General features: G+C 40.4%; 2 protein-coding genes across 5 annotated transcripts in view; one reads left to right on the plus strand and one right to left on the minus strand.

Annotated features, from left to right (window-relative positions):
- Positions 1 to 5,177: 5,177 nt before the first annotated feature.
- Positions 5,178 to 7,218, minus strand: c2cd4a (C2 calcium dependent domain containing 4A). The gene is made up of 2 exons (XM_020631415.3): positions 6,786 to 7,218; positions 5,178 to 6,654 (listed from the first exon to the last, which is right to left on the minus strand). Exon 2 carries the CDS (start codon positions 6,625 to 6,627, stop codon positions 5,281 to 5,283), a length of 1,347 nt encoding a protein of 448 aa, XP_020487071.2. The 5' UTR covers positions 6,628 to 6,654; positions 6,786 to 7,218; the 3' UTR covers positions 5,178 to 5,280.
- Positions 7,219 to 9,738: 2,520 nt separating this feature from the next.
- tln2b (talin 2b) overlaps positions 9,739 to 22,142 on the plus strand; it is a 76,066-nt gene continuing 63,662 nt past the window's right edge. For 3 of the 4 annotated variants that reach the window (XM_065957211.1, XM_065957212.1, XM_065957213.1), the window contains exon 1: positions 9,741 to 9,888. The gene's annotated coding sequence lies outside the window, so the exon portion shown is untranslated. Of the gene's footprint in view, positions 9,889 to 22,142 lie in introns of all 4 variants that reach the window. The other variant, XR_010666705.1, reaches the window with a different exon arrangement.

Raw genomic sequence — 22,142 nt, forward strand, 5'->3', positions numbered from 1 at the left:
CAACTGACGTGTTACACAAGGCCTTGTGGTGAGTTAGTGTAAGCTTTCATTTTATAATGACGTGCACTAACCTGACAACCTTACTCCAAGGTAGTCCAAACAAACCTTGGTTCTGTTTATATTCCTCTGATCCAATGTGAGGAAGTCCAACCTACAGTATGTTGGGTTGTTATTTACTGAGCAAGTCACGCTTGGACGGAGCTCCATACAGTTCCTGGTGATTGAGAGGGTGGTGTAACACAGGGCAGGTGTACAGGCGAAGTGATGAGTCTGCTACGCGCAGATGCAGCACAGTTTGTTCCGTTGCCTTGTCATAAACCGTCAATGTCTATACAAATAACAGCATGTAGGGCAGTTGCATCAAGTTTCTTTTTTTTTCTATTGTCCAGTTGATGTTTTAAGTGGCAACACGAAGGCAGAGGGAGTGGACAGTGAGAAACTAGAAAAGTAAATACAGTTGAATGTATCTAGTGTAATCAAATATTTGGAGTGAGTCAACCATGAACTGGTTTTTTTTCAGACCTACAAATAATGTCAGCATAATAATACTTTTATTTAGAACTGGTTCTATTTTATTTAGAATTGGGAGATTATCAAAACCGGGACTCATACCTGCGTAAACTATATCAATAGACTAAGCTGGCCCTTAGGGTGTGGTTCAAGACCTGCAAAAGGTTTCACCTTGAGAAGCAAATAAAAAGACTTAAATGTGTGTCTCACATCTCCGATTTTATACCATCCGGTTTAGAGATTAAATTTAAACTCTGGGCACACAAGGGTGTAACTGCTTACTGCACTTGCTAGTATTTATGACCTGACCTGAAAATGTACATAACCATTTTGACAAAGCAATCAAAAAGACAGAAGAAAGCAAATCTGACTTAATTAACATATTAATTGTGGCATATAAGGGTAGAGGTATCAAACATCTAATATTACTGATATGTAAGGGATTACAAAACTCCAAAAACCACTCGACTACTCAGAAAGAAATGGGAGAAGGAATCCGGCCAGGAGGTATCTGAAGACGACTGGAGTGACATTTTGAACAATCAGGTGACCGCAACAACCTGTTTAACGGCCTGGTGAGAATTCTGCTGGAAGAACTTCATATGTCTCTTTATAACTCCGAAGTTGATGTTTTTGCAGCAGGGTTCTCGGGGTTAGAACCAATGTTGGAGGCAATGTGGTTAATCAATGGCAGATCACGTTCATGTACTTTGGGGTTGATCACAGGTGCAGCCATTTTGGAAGTAGGTCGCAGAAGTGATGAGTACGATTTTTAGAATAAATGTGAACTGCTCTTTTATCAGACTATACCTGGGCAGAATCCCGGACAATCTCATGTCACACTATAAAGTCCTTCTGGTTGCTATTAAGAAAGCCATCACACGGAAGTGGCTGCAGGTAAACCCGCCATCAGTGGATGATTGGTTAGCAATAGTTAAGAAATACACTGCATGGAGAGACTAAACTTTTCATTAAGGTTCAAATTTGACCAATATATAAAGGTCTGAAGGAAATGGACTATATACTGTACGGAATGTATCCCACCCTGACTGAAAAACTCTGATTTGTCTTTGTGTTTTTTCACTTATGTATGGTCCATGTTTCTTTTCTTTGCCCTTTTCTTACTACAAAATAATATTGCTTTTTTTTTATAATTTTGGGAAATCACACAACGTGTTTAAACATTTAGCTATATGTTTTAAGAAGATGTCATTGTTTTCACATGAGTTTTCTCATATTTTATGTCAAATAAATACTGCATGAAAGAATAATCACCTGAAGAAGACCTCTGCTCAAACTTTGTAATTAATTAAAACATTTATTTTGTGGTATTTGAACAAGTGTGCCGGCCTATCTCCTTCCACAGTTTGCTGTTTTTGCACTGCCCTGCCCTGATGTGCGTATAACTACCTCCTTTTTTCTAAATAAATACGGCAGGCTGCAGCCAGTTTAATGCATCATCAGGCATTGCCTGTGTGTGTTTATGACTGTGTGTCTTGTCAATCACATCTGGTTTCTTCTAAAGTGATGTGTCACCTCACAAACTAATGACGCACCTTAAACACAGCATACAGCCTGTTCATAACTTCCTCTAATCTGACGCAAAGATGAGCATCCATGGCAGTGTTTACTGATTTGAAGAGTGAGCCGTTGACAGTGATGTCACAGCTTTGAGAGAGAGAAAAAAATCCCCCTGAGCATCACTGCTGACATCATGGAATGTTTTGATCTCTTTTAATTGGGTGAAAACATTATCATTGTTGCATATTATAAACAAGGATCAAATGTGGCTTCTAAAAGGATTTATCTATCTTATATCAAACATATAAGATGTAAGCAGCCTGCTTTTCTCAAAAAGTAGGCGAGTCTCCTGTTATGATTATTAGAAGTCGACTGACACCACCCTGCATGTAACATCTGAAGGCCATTTTTAAAGGACATTGAATAGAAGCTAAATAACATTTTACAAATGAGGTCAACGTGCCTCACTCCATTCCAAAGAAATTCTTATCCAAAGTAGGAACGTGATGAGGAGGGAGAAACGCCCTACTGGTGACTCCATTTGTCAAACACTGACATTTAAAGGTGGACATTTTGTGTTTTAAACTGATAAAGGAGCCTGGAAAAACAGAAAGTGGGATAAGAAAAGCTTGTTTGAACAGACTTATTTACGTAGGAAGCTCTAAAACAGACCAGTGAGATCTTGTTGGGGAAGGGGACAGTTTGTGTTTCTTGGTATGAAAACATTTTCTTTCCATTACAAGAAACAAGAGAACACTTAACCGGCTTTAAGGCAACCAAAAGCTGGATGGAAGGACCTTGGAACTATCTCATATGCCTCGTAATTTTACAATGCTCATCACTTTGAAATTGTTAATGTGCATTAGCCTGGCAGAGGCATCCTGGTGAACGATGGTAACTAGGCAACGGTTTCAGACACTTGAGATTAAACGGTGCACTTCCCCTGTTGTGCGTTTACATTCATGATGCACCGCTTTTAAAGAGACAGATGTTTCCTACTGATAATATATCACAGCAAGTCATCTGCAATCAAGTAAGAACACTGCAAATTCATCACAAAGAGATCAAACTTGTATCTCAATCTCTCAGCGTTGCAGCGTTTCTCTTTCATATTTAGACAGTTTATCTGTTCTATGGCAAATATCACACCAACAAAAATGTTATTTGTAGAGTGTTTGGTTTCATAGACTTTAAAGGTGTTTGATATAAACAACATATTGAATGACTTTATTGGTTGGACTTACCCTCAGGGCAGCATTAGGTCAACACTGAGCATACAGTTGTCTCAGAGATAGCGATCTTCCCGGAGGTTCACGTGCCTGTTTCATTTGATCGGAAAGATAATAATAATTGCTGACACGCCTTAATTTAATGTTTTTATTCTGCTCTCCTTGATAGATAACATCTATGTGCGGGCGGTGCCAGCTTGAAACAAGGGCCCTGATGCTGCTGTAACCAACCAGCAATATAAACGCAGGTAAACCCGTGGAAATCCCCCCCCTGAATCCTATCAGTGGTTGACCAGCACTGGAAATCAAGGGGTAGTTGTCATTTATTACAGGGTATTTCACAGCTGAGTCAACACTCAATACAAAAGTGTCCAACAGTATCAGCCTCTTCACAGGATCTGAAAACACATTCACATTCAGAGAGGTATTGTTGAAACAGATTCAGGCTGTGTATGTGTGTGTATATCTGATGTTTATATGTGTCCTGTAAAGAAAAGAAGATGCTTTTCTAACACTAAAGCTTGTTTATTAGAGCTTGTATTGTTCAAACACTAAACCCTTACTTCTGTCATAACAACTGGGAGAGGATTGCAGGTCTATGTTCAGACGCAAAGTGGATCATGAGCCGTATTTGTCCAAAGGCTCGTCTCAGTGGCTCAATAGTGAAATATTTGCTTTAAAAAACATGCCCTATTATGTTCTTTATGCCTTAATACCAACCTCCCATGAGTATATTATTATAGCTTTGGCAGCAGCAGCTATTTTTTTATTGTTATTTAATGCCTCCCATCTTTCACATTAACGTATGTTATTTTTCTGTCATACACTGTATAACCAGCAGTTGTCAGTCCCCTATCAGAGCTTTTTCTGAGCCCTGAGAAACCTATTAATCTTTAACTAGGAGCTATAGTGGAAGCCAGTGCTTTCAAAGCCTGATGTTTATTGCTGAAAGCGGCAGGATATACTTGACTGGAGTCCACAGTAAGAGCTGCTGCTCTGGGAAGTTGGGTAAACATTTATATATATATATATATATATATATATATATATATATATAAATATGGTAATTTTTGCTCTGTAGTTTTTTGAAAAAGTTGATACTCTTTCTGCTTGTTAGTTGAGCAGTAGAGTTTATTCAGAAATGACACTGTGAAATTCTTCAATTTTTGCTTTTCAACTAAATGAAGTTCAAACTCTAGGTCTAATAGACACTTTCATCCAGAGATAGGGGTAGCAAAAACTTGCACAAAGTGGATTACAATAAGTAAAGGCACTATTTCCAATACAATTTTAAGTGCATGGCTATTGAAAAGAAATACTAAAAGGAAGTTTTGAGCAAAGCAGTGTAAAGTTTGATGGATATTTTCCTCTAATAAGTTGACTTGTTTGAAAAAAAAAATGTTCAGAAAACACATTTCAGTCAACATCACGAGTGTCGAATTTAATTAAAGCTCGAGTTGTTGTTCATTCTTCATGACACAAACGTTTTCTGTATCGCAGTGTGGAAAAAGCAGATAGGATGTCTTTTGTACACTGATAATAATTATGCATAGTCAACGGTGAAAACTCCCCTCTAAGGTTACCTGTTTCTAATGATATTTTTAATCATCAGAAAGGTCAGGAAGAAAACAACAGGCTCTGGAGGAAACATGAGACGGTTGTTGTCTCTCTCCAGTTGATGCTGCAGTCACATGGACACTAAGGAAATGTTCTACAAATAACATTTGTATTTGTTTTTTGAGCAATTATAAGATGAAGATGAGCTTTTTTTCTGAAATTATCTTCCTCCCGAGCTTTGCATGCTAAAACTCCACATGGAGAAATTGGTTGAGCTGTTCCAATAAGTCTGTGCAGACACAGTTTATGATAATACCAGGAGACTTGCATATTGTGTAATGTATTAAAAACAGACACATATTATCTAGGGTTTGAAATACTTTAATCTTTATAAAATCTAAATGTACAATACAAAAATGAAAATAAATAATTCAATACATAAATAGTCAATAAAGGAAGTACTTTATAATGTCACAATACTTGAAAGAGGCAAATCACAGTCACCAAGGAGATAGTCTCTCTTCAGGGTGGACATTTTGTTCACAACTTTAAAGCGAAGGGAGCGTTGGCTGACGTCCAACTCTGAGATAGCGTCAAAGAAGAAATCCTCGTTGAAGATGGGGTTTCGGCTCTTTCTGATGACTGTGCTGCGCTGCTTCTGGATTTTTCCGGGAACCAGACAGAGGCTAACGCTGCAGTTGATGATCTTGGGGTCTACAGAGAGAGGATAGAGGCCCTCGGCACTGATCAGTCGAACCCGCAGTCTTTGGTTCTCCGGGCAGTACTCTGCTGAGAGTCTCAGGCTGCCGCCTTTCCCTATGGGTACCATTCTCTCCTTCATTGCCCTCTCTCTGTGCAGAGTCAAGTCTACAGGGAAGATGGTAGGAGGCGCCAGGCTGTAGCTGCTGGGCAGGCCATCGACTAAGCCCTCAGACGCCCTCCTCATGACATTGGGGCTATTGTCTGTGGAGCTGCCTTCATCTGTGGACAGGGAATTGTTCCTGGACACCATTGCCTTCCTCATGTTCCTTGACAACAGCAGTTCATGGCTCAGTGCTTTGAAGAGGGAAGACTTGGCAGGGCACCTGGTCAGCAGCGGCGAGCTGAAAGGCGAGGATTCGGTAGAGGACGTGGTGTCGCTGTCCAGAGTGGCCTGCCAGTTCAGCGTGTATCCCCTTGGGGAAAGCCTGGAGGTCAGGGTGTGAAGACTGAAAGAGGAAGGAGAGGAGGAGGGCGAGGTGGAGGGGGATGCTTTGGTACACATGCTGGAGTGACTCCTGGGCAAAAGCAGGGGAGAGGAGCCGGGATCGGAGTGGAAGAGCGACTCCTTCCTCCTGGTGTGGGGGCTCTCCAGTAAGGTGCAGAAGCCGTAGCAGGTCTGAGCTTTGGCCATGTGTGGAAGGGACAAGGCAGCCTGGCTCTGGGGGTCTGCATTGGTAGTCTCCTCATCACTACAACCGTCGTAGGGGCTCTCGTCCACACTCTCCACCTGGATGATGTGCGGGTTGAGGGGCTCATGATGCATCACCTCTATTTCAGGGTTCACCCTCTCGCAGGGAGACACCTTGATGATACGAGCAGCTCGACCCTGCTCAGTATTCTTCAGGTCCTGCATGGACGGGATGGTCGGGGGGATGCAGAACTCCGGGATGTTGTCAGGGGTGATGACGTTAGGGCAGAGTGAAATCCTTTTGGCTTTGTCGGCTTTTTCTCCAAACATAATGTCGCTAATTTTAAAGCTGAGTTCCGCTGATGGAATAGGCAGGTTAGATCTCTCCACAGACACGCGGATCTTCTCCACCACCCACATGGGTCCTCTGGTAGAAATTGCGAAACGCTGCAAAAACAAATGGTCGAAAAATTTAAAGTTTCTGCATTTTGTTCTAAAAATCAACCACATGTAAAAGTCTGTAATATTTTAAAAAAATGGCCGTCACATCTTAAATCACTAACTTTTGGTTTTCTTACCTTTTTATCCGAAGAAATAGATAATCCACCAGTTTGTCCTGAACAGGATGGAATGAAGGGGAAAAGTTCAGGCTGTGGGGAGAATACTGCACAGCTTTCTGGAGAGCAGATGGAGGTCCTCTCTTTGTCAAGACCAGCACATCTGTGGCTTTTTGAGAGACGTAGACAGTTTAAATCAAGCAGAAAACCAGTGAATCTAACCCCCACCCCCTTCTGCTGCTCAAACAGGATCCTCCCTCTCTCCTTAGCCACAGGTTCCCATGGAAATATCCAAACCACAACAGAGGTCCAGAGCCGCAGTAGTAGCCAGTGTACTGTTTCGAATGCTACGTCACTTCTTTGAGTAATTGACCGTTGTTAGACAAACATTGGGCTTTCAATGCACTTTGCTTTTTTCATTAGTTGTAATCAGATGGCGTGTGTGAGCTTGTTCTTTTAACATCTACAAGATCACTTGATAAAGATGAAAATGATTAATGATTTTTGCTAGCTTTTTAGTGCCAATACCTTTGAGGGTTGGAGCTGGCCTAGTTTTACTGAGTTTATTAGAGCTACAAATAATGAAGCTTAGCCTTAATATGTTTTAAAACTTGCAACTGATGGCTACATTTTAATTATTGTCTTACTGGAAGAACTGTCGAATAAATTTGTTGTATTTCTTCTTACTCCAACACTCTATTGATTTGATTTTAGGCCTACTTTCATAACTGTTATAACAGTTCTAGAAACACATTTCATTACCAAAAGACTTGAACCAAAGACAGAATTTACCAAACTACTTATTCATGTTGTCCCAGTCACACAGTCTTGTAAGTCTGGGATTTCAAATATTTAAAATAATCTTGTCGAGGGTACAACTTACGTATACAATTACATTTTTATATTAAGTATACATATAGTGAGTAAAAATGATGAATTCATGAGCAAACCCTTCAGCTTTTTTAAAGAACTAGTGTTGTCTGTGGGGAACTATGTGTATTGTCTCTTTAACAGTGCTGTTTTTTTTTTTTTTTTAAGTAAACATCAGTGTTAATGGGTACAATTACAACATCGATTTATTACATCCACACAGAACTTTGTCCCTTGAGGGGTTCAGCCTTTGTTTAAATATTGTCATGTCAGTGCTACCCTCTTGTGGTGGAGATGAAGCAGCTGTATTACAAATAGTCACCAAAAATACACGACAGATGGCTGTTACCAATATGGGTTCAGTATTGGAAAACCTGTTGCCGTGCTTTGAATTCACCATTATCATTCCCAGAAGTTATTTGAAAACAAACTTGAAAAGTTTAACTAAAAAAATCAATGTGACGATGATGACAAATATCCTTGTATTTATGTTTACAACAGTGAGACCCTAACACATATAAGAAAAGTCCCTTCAACTTTGTCCTTTGGATTTAATTTGCTCTGCTTTGAAGAGTGGTCGGGGAGTGGAGGGATCATGTAAAGAAGCTCCGCTCGGCGCTGGCCAAGGTTCAAGTGCAGTAACTTGGTTACCATGTGTCACTGGGTACTTAAGGACATGATGATGTCATGGCTAACATTAGACCAGCAAAGTGTCCTGAGTGAGGTAAATTCTAGGAAATGTTTTCCAAAATGTTCACGTCACATCAGTTAATAAGGCGTACTTTTCAGACACTCTGCACCTAACAAACCTCTTGTATGTAAAAACTGACATTGAGATAAACCATAGGGAGATAATGAGACTGAGATCTCACACATGTTCAGACATACCACCTTCTATAGTGTGCAAGTGTACTTTAACCAAACCTGATACATGTGTTCTAATTAACAGACTTATTGTTGTCTATATAGCTATTTTTTTTAATAATTATATTCCCGTCCCCTGTTTTCTTGAGCTACTGTAATGCACAAATTTCCCCCATGGGGGATCAATACATTTATCTTTATCTTTATCTATAGTTGCTATCAACAACAGAGTAGGCTATAGGAAATTGCTCAGCATTTTCTGAAGTTCTGTTCAAGTACAAATCAGTCAAAAATATCCAACCAGACCAGAGAGAGAGTTGATAATGATTATATTGATATGTAGGATAGATAGATAGATAGATAGATAGATAGATGAATAGGAGGGAAGTAATATATATTAACATGTAGCTGCTAAATTAAACTTGATGCCCAAGCCTTCTTCCAATTGTTCTGTCTTAACTTTGCATTGATGCTTGAGTATCTCCACAAGGGGGCAGTATATGCTCAGGTTAAGTAACCGTACACCCACATAGAGGATAAACCGACAGAGATGTAGGCCGCGTCGGATCCAAAAGATTTAATATTCACTTTTTTTGCAAACAATTTTGTACAGCAGTTAATCCAACAATAATCATCTCTCTGCAAACTGAATAGGAGTAGCCTACATGTTGTTTTTTTTTTTTTTGTATTTACCAGTCTGCTTGAAAAGATCTTCCAAAAACTGCCAGGCTGCCTTTAAAAATCCTAACAGGTTATTTTGTAGATCATTACTTTGACATGGACTGCATGATACTGTGTCATATTTCCACATGTAGACAGGGTGCCAGTTGTAACATAATCTTCCATGTGCCATTGATTTTCTGTCAAAGTGGTAAAAAAAACCACAGGAACACCGACTGTCCTCTGCTGATGGTTGATCTGCTGACGCGCTTTCGGCAGGTGTACTTCGCCGCACAGATCCAAAGCCTTTTCAAAATAAGAGAATTCAGTCACTCGAATATTTCATGCGTTCATCTTTAAATGTGCATTCAGGTCTTTATCATCTCTCAGAATAGCTCATTTTAATTAAAAAAAATATATATATATTGTCCATCATCAATCTTGATCTGGTGATTATCAGAAAACACGGGAGAGTGTGACGCCGCTTCCTTTTTCAGCGCATAGATATGCAGTCGTTTTTCTTTTTTTTTTCTTTCCCTTTCCCTCCCCATCTCTCTCCTCTGTACGATAAACGAGGAGGGGCTTGATGCCGTGGAGGAGGCAAAGGCAGGCTGAGCTGACCCGCTTGTGGTGGTGGTGGTGGTGGTGGTGTGTGTATGTGTGTGTGTGCGTGTGTGTCGTCCAGCCTACATCCAAGACCAGTCGCATGCATTAACGAGTCAGTCATCAGGTAGGATTTCGCCTTCGTCTTTTATTCGCTGTGTGTGTGAGTGTGTGTTTTTTTAAACCCTGGCGCTTGTTTGAAAGGTGCTGTTCCTCCCAAATGGGCTCACAACGGGGAGCCGGACCGCGATTTTGTGCTCAGCAAGAAGAAGCGCTGGAAACATTTCATATTAACAGCACTGCACACGACCTTTTTTTTTCACATGATGTGGTGTTGTGTGTGTGTGTGTGTGTGTGTGTGTGTGTGTGTGTGTGTTTTCCCACTTTACCATCTTCCCTGCATTACTGTGGATTTAAACCTCAATCGGTTTGCTTCATCCGGGGCGTTATTAGGAGGCTGTCAAATCTATCTACGTCTTAAATGTCACTTGACTTGCTTTTGACATTGAGAGATAACAGAACATTTCATTGACCTACTTGTTTGGCGAGGTTGCTTCATGTGTAATGTTTAGGTTTTGACGAATTTTATGTTCTTAGAAAGTGGGCCAAACGGAAAACTAATGATGTCCTGCTCTCGCATTTATTTTTAAATTATTTTTTTTGTTGTTGTTGTGCGAAGAAATGTGCTGTATAGTCACTTGGACTTGACCTGAATGTTATCTGGATGGGCTCATCATCAAAGCTACGTGGTCGGCATGAGAGGGATGTAACCACTGATGTACAGTGGGCTGAATTACTAAGGGGATAGGGTGTAATGGTCAGCTTGGTCAAGTTTGAGTCTGCTGAAGCATTATATCATTGAAACCCTGTGCTTGTAAATATGTTCTTTTTTTTTACCTGACACCTGCCTGTTTCCAAAGGTCAAAGCACATGCTAAACCTGGGCTACTTCCAGATTGATTGATTTCCCGATTGAAAGACGTGTCTCTTAGAGATGCTGATACAGATGTGCTGCACTTGTGAAGAGATATTTCATGAGCTGGTTGTTTCACACAGGTATGGATGGAGCGTTACTACTCCAACAGAGGAACTGAAGGTTGACGGAGCCATACCATGAGCCCTGACTTATCTTTTAGTGGTCGGTTTTACATACAGTATAGGCCTACAATAGTTTGTGAAGCAGATGCATATAAATGTGAGATGTTTTCTACATGTCAGTCTCCTGTGATGCTCTCATTCACTTGAAAAGCTTTCAGCTGCAACTGGTTGAAAAAAAAAAAAAAAGATTCACCCCACCCTCCTACAGTACAGAGCAGCTGAGTGTTCTCTATGATTGGCATCTTGGATATTAAGGGTCAATTCAAGGATACTCGCGGCATGAAGGGGGTCTCAGACTGATGACATGTTTTCTCTGAGTGATGCATCTAAAAAAAAAAAAAGTCAAGCTGTATCAGCACGTAGCTGACAGCTGTGATTTTTGGATTGCTTCATACAGTAAGACAAATGTGAGGGAGGGCGCTGTGGGCTTGAGTCCAACTGGGAGTATTCATACTAAAAATGTACTCCCTGGTGGTACTGTAAGGCACAGATTAGCATCGGATACAACCATCCCTCATTCACACTGTAGAGGGTGTTTATTTGTGCATTAGCAGCAGCATTGTTGCATGCTGTTTAATACATTTAACACCACCTGTTTTCACTTTAATTATAACAATAATTGTAACGGATTCTGTTGAATAAGAATGACTTAATGTGCGGTGGCTGCACGGAGGTTTGATATAGTCTGTCTTTCTGACAAAGAGGGAAGTCGACACGGTGTCAAAACTGGATCGGCTGGATGTTAACAGTTCGAGATGTCAAACATCACCAATTTTGCTTTGACCTTTTGCTCAGCTTCATGTGTGATGGAATGAACAGCTTAAGAGAAAAGCCACAAACGCTTCCTGTTTGTGCAAATAAACAGTTAACTCCTGTGTTGAGATGTTCGGATTAATGTGTTCTGTACTGAATCATCAATCTTTGTTATTAATGAAAGATGATGTTTAAAAGATGATCTGTATTTTTCATTATCTGTAACTGTAAAGGTCAACAACTTTAGAAAATGGTTGGTTGGAGGATCAAATTTGCAAGCCTTATAGAATGGGGGAAAAAAAGTTGTATTGAATGGCAGATTGGCAAAATGTGCCATTAATCTGCAGATTACATCGTGCTGGAATAGCTTTTATGAAGGGTGAATATCCTTTCATTGTCATAGAATTGAACAGGATTGTCTGTAGGATTAATGTGTTTATGTTTAGACTAGCCATTACAGATTTGCTTATGTGTGTGAAAACATATTTGTGCTCTTTGTGGAGACGGAGGGACACAATGTTTGCAGTAATACGAGCAAATGTGAATTCAGGTATCTTGTTGAGTGAAAATACTGAAGATGTTTATCTCCACTCTTTGTAAATATGATTATTATTTTTTTTTTTTGTTAAAGAAGTGGGGGCTTTCTTCATCCTTGGCATCTAAACAACCCACACTGTACATTTTCTCACAACATAATACATAGATATAATTAGATCACAGCAACACAATGTCACAAGCTCACGTGCAGCCTTCCTCTGCCAGGGGCAACTGATATGAAAAAAAAAAAAAAAAGATACCATTCAAAGGAGCCAAGGTTATAAAAGCAATGTTTGCAAGTTTAGAGGTGTTTGCAAAAATGAGTCACAAAGTTTTGAACTAAATTGTAGCATAAATCAATATAAATATATAATATAATATAATGACATTCCTCCTGTCAGACCTTTTAAGACATTAAATCCTGCAATTTTCCTTTGCAGTGGTAATTAAAACCCAGCTCTATTTAAATGGCGGCTTTCCCCACTCATTGCCAGCTATTGAAGAAGCCATTACCAAAGTGATTCTGTATTATGGGAAGCTATTAAGGCTATCTCTGCTGCAACAACTTTATTTCACACCTTCAACTGGGCGCCTAATTTTCCTGGGACTCGCAAGTTTTTGAACATGGTCCCGAAAAAAAATGGACTTAATGCTCTCATGAAGCACTTTAAGTCAGCGTTCATTCGTATTTTACAGCTAAGGGAGAAATATACAATTCTACAATTGTTCCATTCAATGACAATAACCAGGTCATTGATTCGAAAGTAAGTATTTATGGCCACATAGTGTCTCTAGGATAAGTTAATTTTAGAGACAAAGCCTCAGTATTTCGGCGCAGTTCATTAGAAAGTGATTTTCCTCTCAGCTGTTGTTGCTGCTCCGTCATCAAGAATACATTCCTGCTCGGAATTCCCCAGGAAATGTTCTGCTGGAGGTTGGGAAGTAAGGGGTTTTAAGAGTCATTGGAGAGTGTGATTGTTGAACCGTATTTAATGCATGAGTGTGTAGGAGGTGGAAACGAAAACACACCCCATGCTGTGGGCTGTGACCACAGCTTTTGTGTTCGCTGTTTACTGAAGAATTAGGCCTCTCTTTATGTGTTTTTCTCTCCACTGTCTTTGTGATCGCATGCCTTTTTTAAGGGGCCTGGCTCGCTTTCAACTCTGTTTCTATGGAACAAGAGGTAGATCTCGAAGCTGGCTGCCATTCACACTCCTCCACCAGAACATCAATCTGAATGCATCATTTCCTGTATTTCTCCCAACAGATGATGGATGTGGCAAGAAGTCGATGTGTGAGACCTATAATACATATGGGCCGTCTTTTTTTATCAGCAAACACTAGACCACATTGCCAGTCTACTTCCAGATTCTACATAAGGTTGATCTTCATTGTAATTAAAGATTGTCGTGGCATGAGATGGAACTGACTGCATGCTCCATTCATAACGATCAGGGGTTTATCCACAGATCACTTGGCTGTTGATCCAGAACTGTGTATAGTGTTTTTACTTGAAGGTTTTTTGATAATGCTCCATAAAGTAGAAATGCATCGGTATGGTCTGTGTGTGGAAATCATATGCACAATGTAGTACATTATGTATTTTAATCAAGCATTAGCTAAAGGTGTTAATTAAAAAAAAAGGCTTCAGTAGTGACTGATACGGCACTTAAAGTATTTACTGTACTTGTGGTCTTAACTGACGTCCCTGTGCTAGAAATGTGTAAGCAGACTCAGGAAGTAGGTCAGTAAATGCCGGCGCTTCAGGTCAGAGGCAGAGGCTCAGCCTGCAGCGTTTTTCATCAGCGGATCAAATGATGTGCCAGTCGTAAGTAGCATGACTTCACAACAGGTCTAACTTCACTGGGTCCCAAAACTGGGTGACTGGCATGAAGGGAAAATATGTGTAATCGGAGGGTTTCCTGAGCACCGGCTGTCAGCTTAAGTAGTGTCAGCTTCTTACCTTTTGGCTAACTGGTTGGGTTTATGCATGGCTGTTAGTAAATCTGGTCACATTTAGTCAATTTTGTCTAATTCAATTACTATTCTTTTAGCTAATCGCGATGTCTGTGTTTGCAAGTGTGTCTTATTTAAGTTTAATTCAGCAGTGGTTATTATTGCGTTAAAATAGTTAGCTCTTAGATAAAAGCAAATAGCATTAGATAGTTTAGTTGTGCAATTGACACTACAGTATTTAGCAGAAAGACAGTCGTGTGGTTTACACATGTATGTCTTTGTGTTGCAGAGGAACACTGCAATGATCAGGAACATGAGCCACTCTGCCTGAAGCGAACTGATTATCAGTGGTAAAGATCATGTGATGCTTGTGCTAAAGATCATGTGATTTATAGTCTCCTTTGAAAAGTGTGTGGCTGAATTAATGCTGTCTGGTCTCTGACATGTCCTTCTCTGTTTTAACAAATCCACATGAACACAAACTGAGGAATTCATTTGGCAAAGACTTCACAAGGTGCTTGGGGACATTATTCTGAAAAAGTCAATACCCCTCCCTCTGTTCTTGCTTTCTTCCATGAGGTTTAATGGTCACAGAATCCATAGAACACAGTTGTCCACCTGTAGTCTTTGTTCACTTATAATGGCTGCTTGTGCTGAGTGAACAGTCGCCTAGTTGTAACATGCCTAGCTTCTTTTTACACTATTGAAGGTACTTCTGCTTTGAGCATCTAACAGCTGGAAAGTCTCTCGTTGTTAAGGAGAGTATTTCAAGTTACACTCGAATGAGATCGAAAAGTGAGTGTGCATTTTTGTTAGCGCCTTTGAATGGCTGTATATGCAGAAATATATATATATATATACTCCTGTGGGGTGTTTTCTGTGGTCGTATCCCAAACAAAGCACATGAGAGAGGCAATCTCAAAGGCTCTGATGTTTTTGGCTCTCTTCATCAGCATGCTGAGTGTTTTTCACTTGCAGGGGTCTCCCAGGAGCGCCACATGGAGCCAGAGGTCAATGACAGTGGGGGCAGAGATTCCAGTGATCTAGCCATTTGCCATCGATCTGCATCAGTGATACTTCACAGGCAAATATAGCTGAGTGGTAGGGGTCTTGCACCACAGTACCTAGTTAAGACATTTAGTATTTGGAAAACAGTGAACTCTCTATAACACAATTGTTACGAACCGAAATCAAAGAGCAGAATTGACGTTATCAAATTGTGTAAATTGCCTATAAAGAACGATGTTGCTACTGTAGGTATACGGAGGTTTACACGATTTTGTGACTGAGGGAGCAAAGACTAGCTGCACATGGACTGAGGCGAGATGGTATGACAGACACATAAAGCAAACTTAATGAAATTGCTGAAAAATGAATCAAAACTCTGTGGCACACTGAAAATAACTTTACTGTAATTTATTGTGAGCAAACAACTCGTCTACAAGCGAAACACGTTTTTTTTTCCATGGTATGTTCCGGCAACCGTGCACACCTGAGAACGTATAGGCTGTGCACGTGGGTGTCCTGTTGGCCATTTAGATAATTATATTGCTGTTGAATGGTGCTGATGATTTTGTGTTAGGCAGAATTGACATAGCGGTAGAATCACTTCAAGGTTAATTGCGTGCCGTTGGATGCTGTGTGTACAGCAGCTGTGTGAGAGGAAAGGACTCTCCTGTCTGAGCAGCAGCACTGAAAGTACTGCTATCCTTGGCTCTGATCCTCAGTGGGTGGCGAGGGTTGCTGACCAAGGGAGATCTCTCACTCCCTCTCTCTCGCTCTCTCTCTCTCTTTGTGTCTCCCTTCTTCAGCTCAGGGCTCTGTAATGTCAGCACCTGGAGCCTCAAATGAAGAAACTGGATTTCTTTTTAGTATGGCAGAAGTGCATTTAGCAGCTGGAAGTTGAACTGTGACAGTGTTTCTTTAGCCTTGTATTTTAAGCCCATCAGCAGTGTAGTGACCTTGTGTTAAGGGCAGAGGGACTCTCTGGTTACCTCTAATGAAAGACAATATCCAGGATTACGCTCAATGCTCTGTTTTCTGTTTTCGGAGATGGAATTATAAAGCTGACTCAGATGTTTGTGGCATTAATGTATTAGCAGTCTTGATAACACATTTTTCTTATATTCACCATTTTGATCTCATCAGCTCATTCTATTTAAAGCTGCACAAGTCAGTATTTTCAAATAAAAAAGGATTACATGAACATATTCCAGAGGTCACCGGTATATAATGTCTGAAGGTGTTTTGTGGTTGACAGCAGATCCTTTAAGTTCTGTAAATTGCGAGGTGGGGCCTCCATGGATTGGACTTTGGGGTCGAGCACATTCCAAAGATATTCTATTGGATTGAGAGCTTGGAAATGTTGAGGCCAACTCAACACCTTGGACTCGTTGGTGTGTTCATTCATGCGATGCAACTTCTTCTAACGCTCTATGGTTGTGAGTTGTGATGCTTACATGCCCCTTTGTAGGCTCTTTTGGCATGGACAGCTCCAGTAGCTCTTCTTTTGGATTATACCACACAGGCCTGTCTTTGCTCCCCATGTGCATCAATGAGCCTTGGGTGCCCATTTACCCTGTCGATAGTTTACCTGTCTTCCTTCCTTGGACCACTTTTGGTAGTAATTGACCACTGTTGACCAGGAACAACCTACAAGAGCTGCAATTTTGGAGAAGCTCTGCCCCTGACCCAGTCATCTAGCCATCACAATTTGGCCCTTGTCAAAGTTGCTCCTCATACTACCCTTGCCCATTTTTTTGGAGTTTCCATCACATCAACTCCAAGGACAAAATGCTTACTTGCTGCACATATCCCACCCACTGACAGGTGCCCTTGTGAAGAGATAGTCAATGTTATTCACTTCACTTTTCAGTTGTCTTAAAGTTATGGCTGGTCTGTTTAAATTCAAATATAATTCCGCATATCTTACTGTTGATGTGTAAATGGGCTGTTTGCTAAAAAAAGTTACCCATTTGTAGGTCAACTTAGAAATTCACAAAAAGCCAATTGGGAATATTGCATTGGATTCTGGATTATAGCAGAAAATAAACAGTGAGAATGTCACACTTCTAGTTTTATTTAGCTAAACTCAAGAGGTTATAACAGCTCTGTTGGAATCACCGAAGCAAAAGGTAATATTTGGCTATTAAATGAACTAAACCACACCTCACTAAACGTCCAATCTGTCTGTGTGCAGAGTACACTTCCCAGTACTTTTTAAATGGCTGGTGAAAGTCGATGAATCAATACTTGTTTGATACTTGTTGAACTTATACAATGAATATAAAGTGGCAGTGACCATTATAATGTAACCAACTGAATATTCATGACTGAGAGCCTACATAGAATGCTCAAAAGTACATTTTCTAATGTGTTAATTTTATAACAGTTGCAGTCCTCTGCCCTCGGAAATGTGTTGACTCAACCTTAGTTGTTATGCTGATCCTCTGGGTCGAGTGCAACATAAATTGTCACCTGGCCTGACGGCACAAAATCATTAAAGGAAGACATTTTAATTCAAGTCAGGCATTAATTATACAAAATCCTGATGTTTCATTCTGTAACCTTGTTTGTCGGTAGGCTGTTTTGTTTTCCGCTCTGAGCTGAACAAGAGCTGAATATAAATGTTGACTTTCTTCAGAACATTCATTGTCTGGAAAATCAAATTCAGGGAGCTGACTTGAATTTGTGTTTAATTTTGTTTAACTGTGTCAGCAGCCGCTTAAGTGAGGGAGAACTCGACATTCTCCTGACGTAGATTCCAATGTCATCTCTTTTCTCAGCGCATGTTTTATTTTTTTTTTTTTTACCTTCCATTTTATCAACACATCCTGGGCTGTGTTGGTGACATATCATGACGTCTTATGCATGATCACTTTACCCTGTCGAAAAGATGGATTGCATGTTTGTTTCTCTGGAAGGTCACCTAGATGTGCACATTTTTGTGTCATTGCGCTGAAAAGAATCCGTATTGCATTTATGGAAGAAAAGCAAGCATTCATTCATGTCTTTTAAACATAGGAGTTATGACATCATATCATATCATGTGTACACTACCGACTTGATTGTTTTCCCCTTCCACTATGCTCTCTCGTTTCTCCCCAGCGGCTGTTCTGCTGTGACACTGGTTTAACCTGCTTATAAACACGTGCAGTGCAGTAAGCTCGTCATTCAGCAGAATAATCACGTTATTTATAAAGTATTGTTCAATTGAATCCGCTGCTCTGAATCCTGTTGTCAAAGCCAGTCAATCATCGGTGGTCATTGTTTTGATTATGTGAAGTACAACATAACATGGATGGACCATGCTTTATGGAAATTGAGACATCATCTTGAAAAAGCCCTAAATAGGCCAACCATTATAGTCCTACTTTATGCATTGTGCTTGCACTCTGTCACAGAGCTCTTCCCCGGCACTCAAACTGTAAGAATCGCTCCTTTTCATTCTGTGGAAGCATAATATCTGGACTGCTAATAGCTGTGTGCAATATTAATTAGATGAAACAGTGGCTATTTGGACAAAGTAATAGCCGAGTAGCTTTGATTTTCAAACCCTTAATGAGGCTTGCTTTATGGGATGACAGCAGCTTGGTCATAAAAAATAATTCTCTGTGCTACCAATATAGTTAATTTTAAAACTATGAGGAAGGTTGCGGTCCTATTGGAAGGACATTTTGTGCATTTTAAAGGTTAATTATAACGCTTGGAGTGTTACGTTGGCTCCAAATTTCAAGGCACCTCTCCTTTCAAATGTTCACACTTATTAAATAAAGATGTTAAACATTTTTTATTTATTTTACTGCAGCTGCTGAATTGGTGCTGGCCCCCTCAGTCGATTTGTTTCCATCTCAGTGAAATGTAAAGGCACGTTGTCACAATTCTGTCAATGCAGTTGACATATGTGACGAGGGTGCTGTTGATTTGGATTACTGAAGATGACACTGTGCAGTCACATAGTACCTCTTTCATTTGAACAGGACTTCCAGACCTTCCGTCATACAGTGCACATAAAAACTTTTATTATTTCTGTGGTTGAAATATTAGGAATACTTCAAAGCACAAGTGGGGGTTTTTTTTATCTTGAATGGCAAGATATGCTGCCACATTCTGCCCATTCACTCCCTCAGTCAATGAATTGGAGGGCTTTTGTCCAATAGGCTCACTTTGATCAAAACATTTTCAAATACTGATGGATGTGAACAAATTCTTTGGGGTTGCAAAAGATCCTTCGCTCCAAATATTGAAAGTATGATATCCACAAGAAAAATACCAACAGGCAAAAAAATCGTCAGGTTAAGTAGATTTTTGAAAATTCTGCTAGTAAGTGCTGAAGTTGCTGACATGTATCTCTCCTTGCCTTAATGGAGATGCTGTGTATTAGATTAAAATGGCTCGGTGTTAATTTCTTGCCACCCCCACCATCTGCTCAGTCCACTATATGGCAGCTGTTTGCTCCTCTCACTGTTGAGTTTTTAGTTTCTTCAGCTGGGAGATTGATGAACCTGAAGCCAAGGGAGAGTATAGCTGCCCACCCGCAGTGGACACGCAACCCCTGTGAGGCTGTACCCACGAGATCACAGTCTCTTACTCCAGTCTGCCGGGTTTCGGAGTCATATGACAAAAACCAGGTGCGAGTGCCAAGCCGGAGGTCAAAGGTCATTCGAGAACTAATGACCCTGACTGGCGACCCTCCTGCAGAGTTGGTATGAAGTGGTTGGTGTGCAGCCCGGTGCCTCTTGCAATTCTTCTTTTCCTTGTATTTGTTTCTGCCGTGTCTCATTATCTATACTTCCTTGCCCTTTTCATAATCCAAAATCAAATGCAGTGCTGCCACATGGGGAATTATTGATGCTGTTATTTAATGACTGTCAGAATCTCTGCCATTTATTTGTGATCTATGGTCTACGTGTGTATGGAGCCCATACTGGGAAACATGCTCTACATTACATTGATTTGATTTCTCTGGCCCTGGGATAAGGCTGTCATAAATTACAGGAATCTCATGGAGTGAGGCTCTTTGAAGCTTTATACGTTTCCCACAGGGAGGAGGGACAAAGAGACGACGGAGGAGGTTGCACTCTGAAAGGGCGATCTGTATGCAACTTCAGTGGGAGACAGCATCCTCGACACATGGCACAGGCTCAGAGGCATTGCAGAGAACGTGGCCGAATTGTCATGAAAGGGCGGCTCACTTCGCTCCCCGTTACATTCGGCCCTCCTCATTCAGCCCCGTGTTGTGTGTAGGGAGTGTTTGCTGAGGGGATTTTAGGAGGAAATGCTTGGTATCGCTGCCACATCCCTTCAGCAGACTTTTAGTGAGGGAGACCATCTTTAATTCAAACCAACAGCACTAATGATGCACTGCCAATGTCTTCTGTGCGTAGCTACAGCAGGCCTACACATCCTGGATGTCTCAATGAGATGGAGCTGTCTGCCTCTCTCCAGTGCAGAGCCGTGGGACTAATTGAATTACACATCCCCCCCTCCTTAGCTTCTCAGTCCCATGGGAGTGCATGACTAATCATTTGGAATCTCAGTTTTTTTTTTTTCAGAAATTGTGAAGGGCGTTGTATATAAATGGTTCTCTTACGAGCAGCTAATATAGCATAATGTGGTATACCTTTCCATAACATCTCCATAGATACCAAAGGAGTCACTCCAAGACCAGAAGGCCTTTTGACTTCTTAAGGCTGTGGTGCTTTGTGCCCAAAAAAGAATGAATAACTTGTTAATTAAAAAAATAAATAAAAAAATCAATATAGGAGGTTGGCTGTTGATTTTTTTCTGCAGAGCACAATCTTTAAATTGAATGAAGTATAATAAAACATGTGACTAGAGGAGGGACAATACGGCAATTTGTCTTTGTCCTGACTACTGTGGTATAATTATCAAATCACTGGGGCCAAGTATCCATATTTTAATATAAAGATAACGCTGCTCTTAACAGTTTGACTCACTTTGTCTCTTCTTCACGACTCCCCAAGGTGACACTTGAACTGACATGAATGAGGCTAACGTGAATGGAAGGGAATTTGCTAAAGAAGAAGCAGGATGATTATGCACAATGGTTCAAAGAAGTTAAACGGCTGAAGCGTGATGAGAGTTCACTTGACACCAAATTGCAATGAATGAATAAGTTCATCTTTTTTTAGAGGCATTTTGTATTCTCCATTCAATCAGATCTGATGCTGTTTCATTATTTTATTGTCTGGCAATATATAAAATGATCTCAGACTCACAGTATCGTGTTAAAGTCATTTTGAGCCGTGTATTATATTGTGAGTTAATCTGCGATTCACATCCTTAAATGTGACATCAGCTCACTCCACATCTTTGCTGGACTTGATGTTGTTGTAGCACGGATAAGATAATTTTCCCATATTCTTTCTTTTTTGTTCCATAAATTTCCATATTTGACATTTTGAGGATATAATTAATTAGCAAATTATGCAATTTCTAATGTGCTGCTTTCAAGCATGGTTACCAACATCCAACATGCAATTCAACATCCAACCTATTAGCTTAGAAAATCAGACTGATAGAATTTCATACAACAGGATTTTGGAACAAGAAGAGGACAAAAAAGACTGAACACTGTGTCGTTTTTGCTCTCTGTCAAAACATTTGGTAAAGCTTTGACAAAAAAAAAAAAATGTAACATTAGATGTCCCTCTCTTGTGCCATTATGAATCCTTCTATCTGTCTGTGGTGCTTTGGTTGTTGCCCTCTAATAAATCAGATTTACTGCTACATCTGTAGAGCCCATGCTAATAAAGCGCAGAGACACAGCACTGATTTCATTTCCTGCCTCTCTTGCTGCTCCCATGGTAGCTAGATGGAGATTACATGTCGATGTCATATAAAATGAGAGATTAAAGAATGGGTACCCTTCTCCGGAGCATCAGCTGTGTGCGCTGCCTCACAATTAGATGGAGAAGTTTAGGAGACAGCAGCAGCAGAGATGGTGCTAAGTTGCTGGCTTCTTCTCTCCCCCCCCCCAGACCTCTGGAGCGTTACTTTTTTGTCTTGTTAACCC

This window comes from Labrus bergylta, chromosome 7, assembly GCF_963930695.1.
Source record: "Labrus bergylta chromosome 7, fLabBer1.1, whole genome shotgun sequence".
Taxonomy (NCBI): Eukaryota; Metazoa; Chordata; class Actinopteri; order Labriformes; family Labridae; genus Labrus; species Labrus bergylta.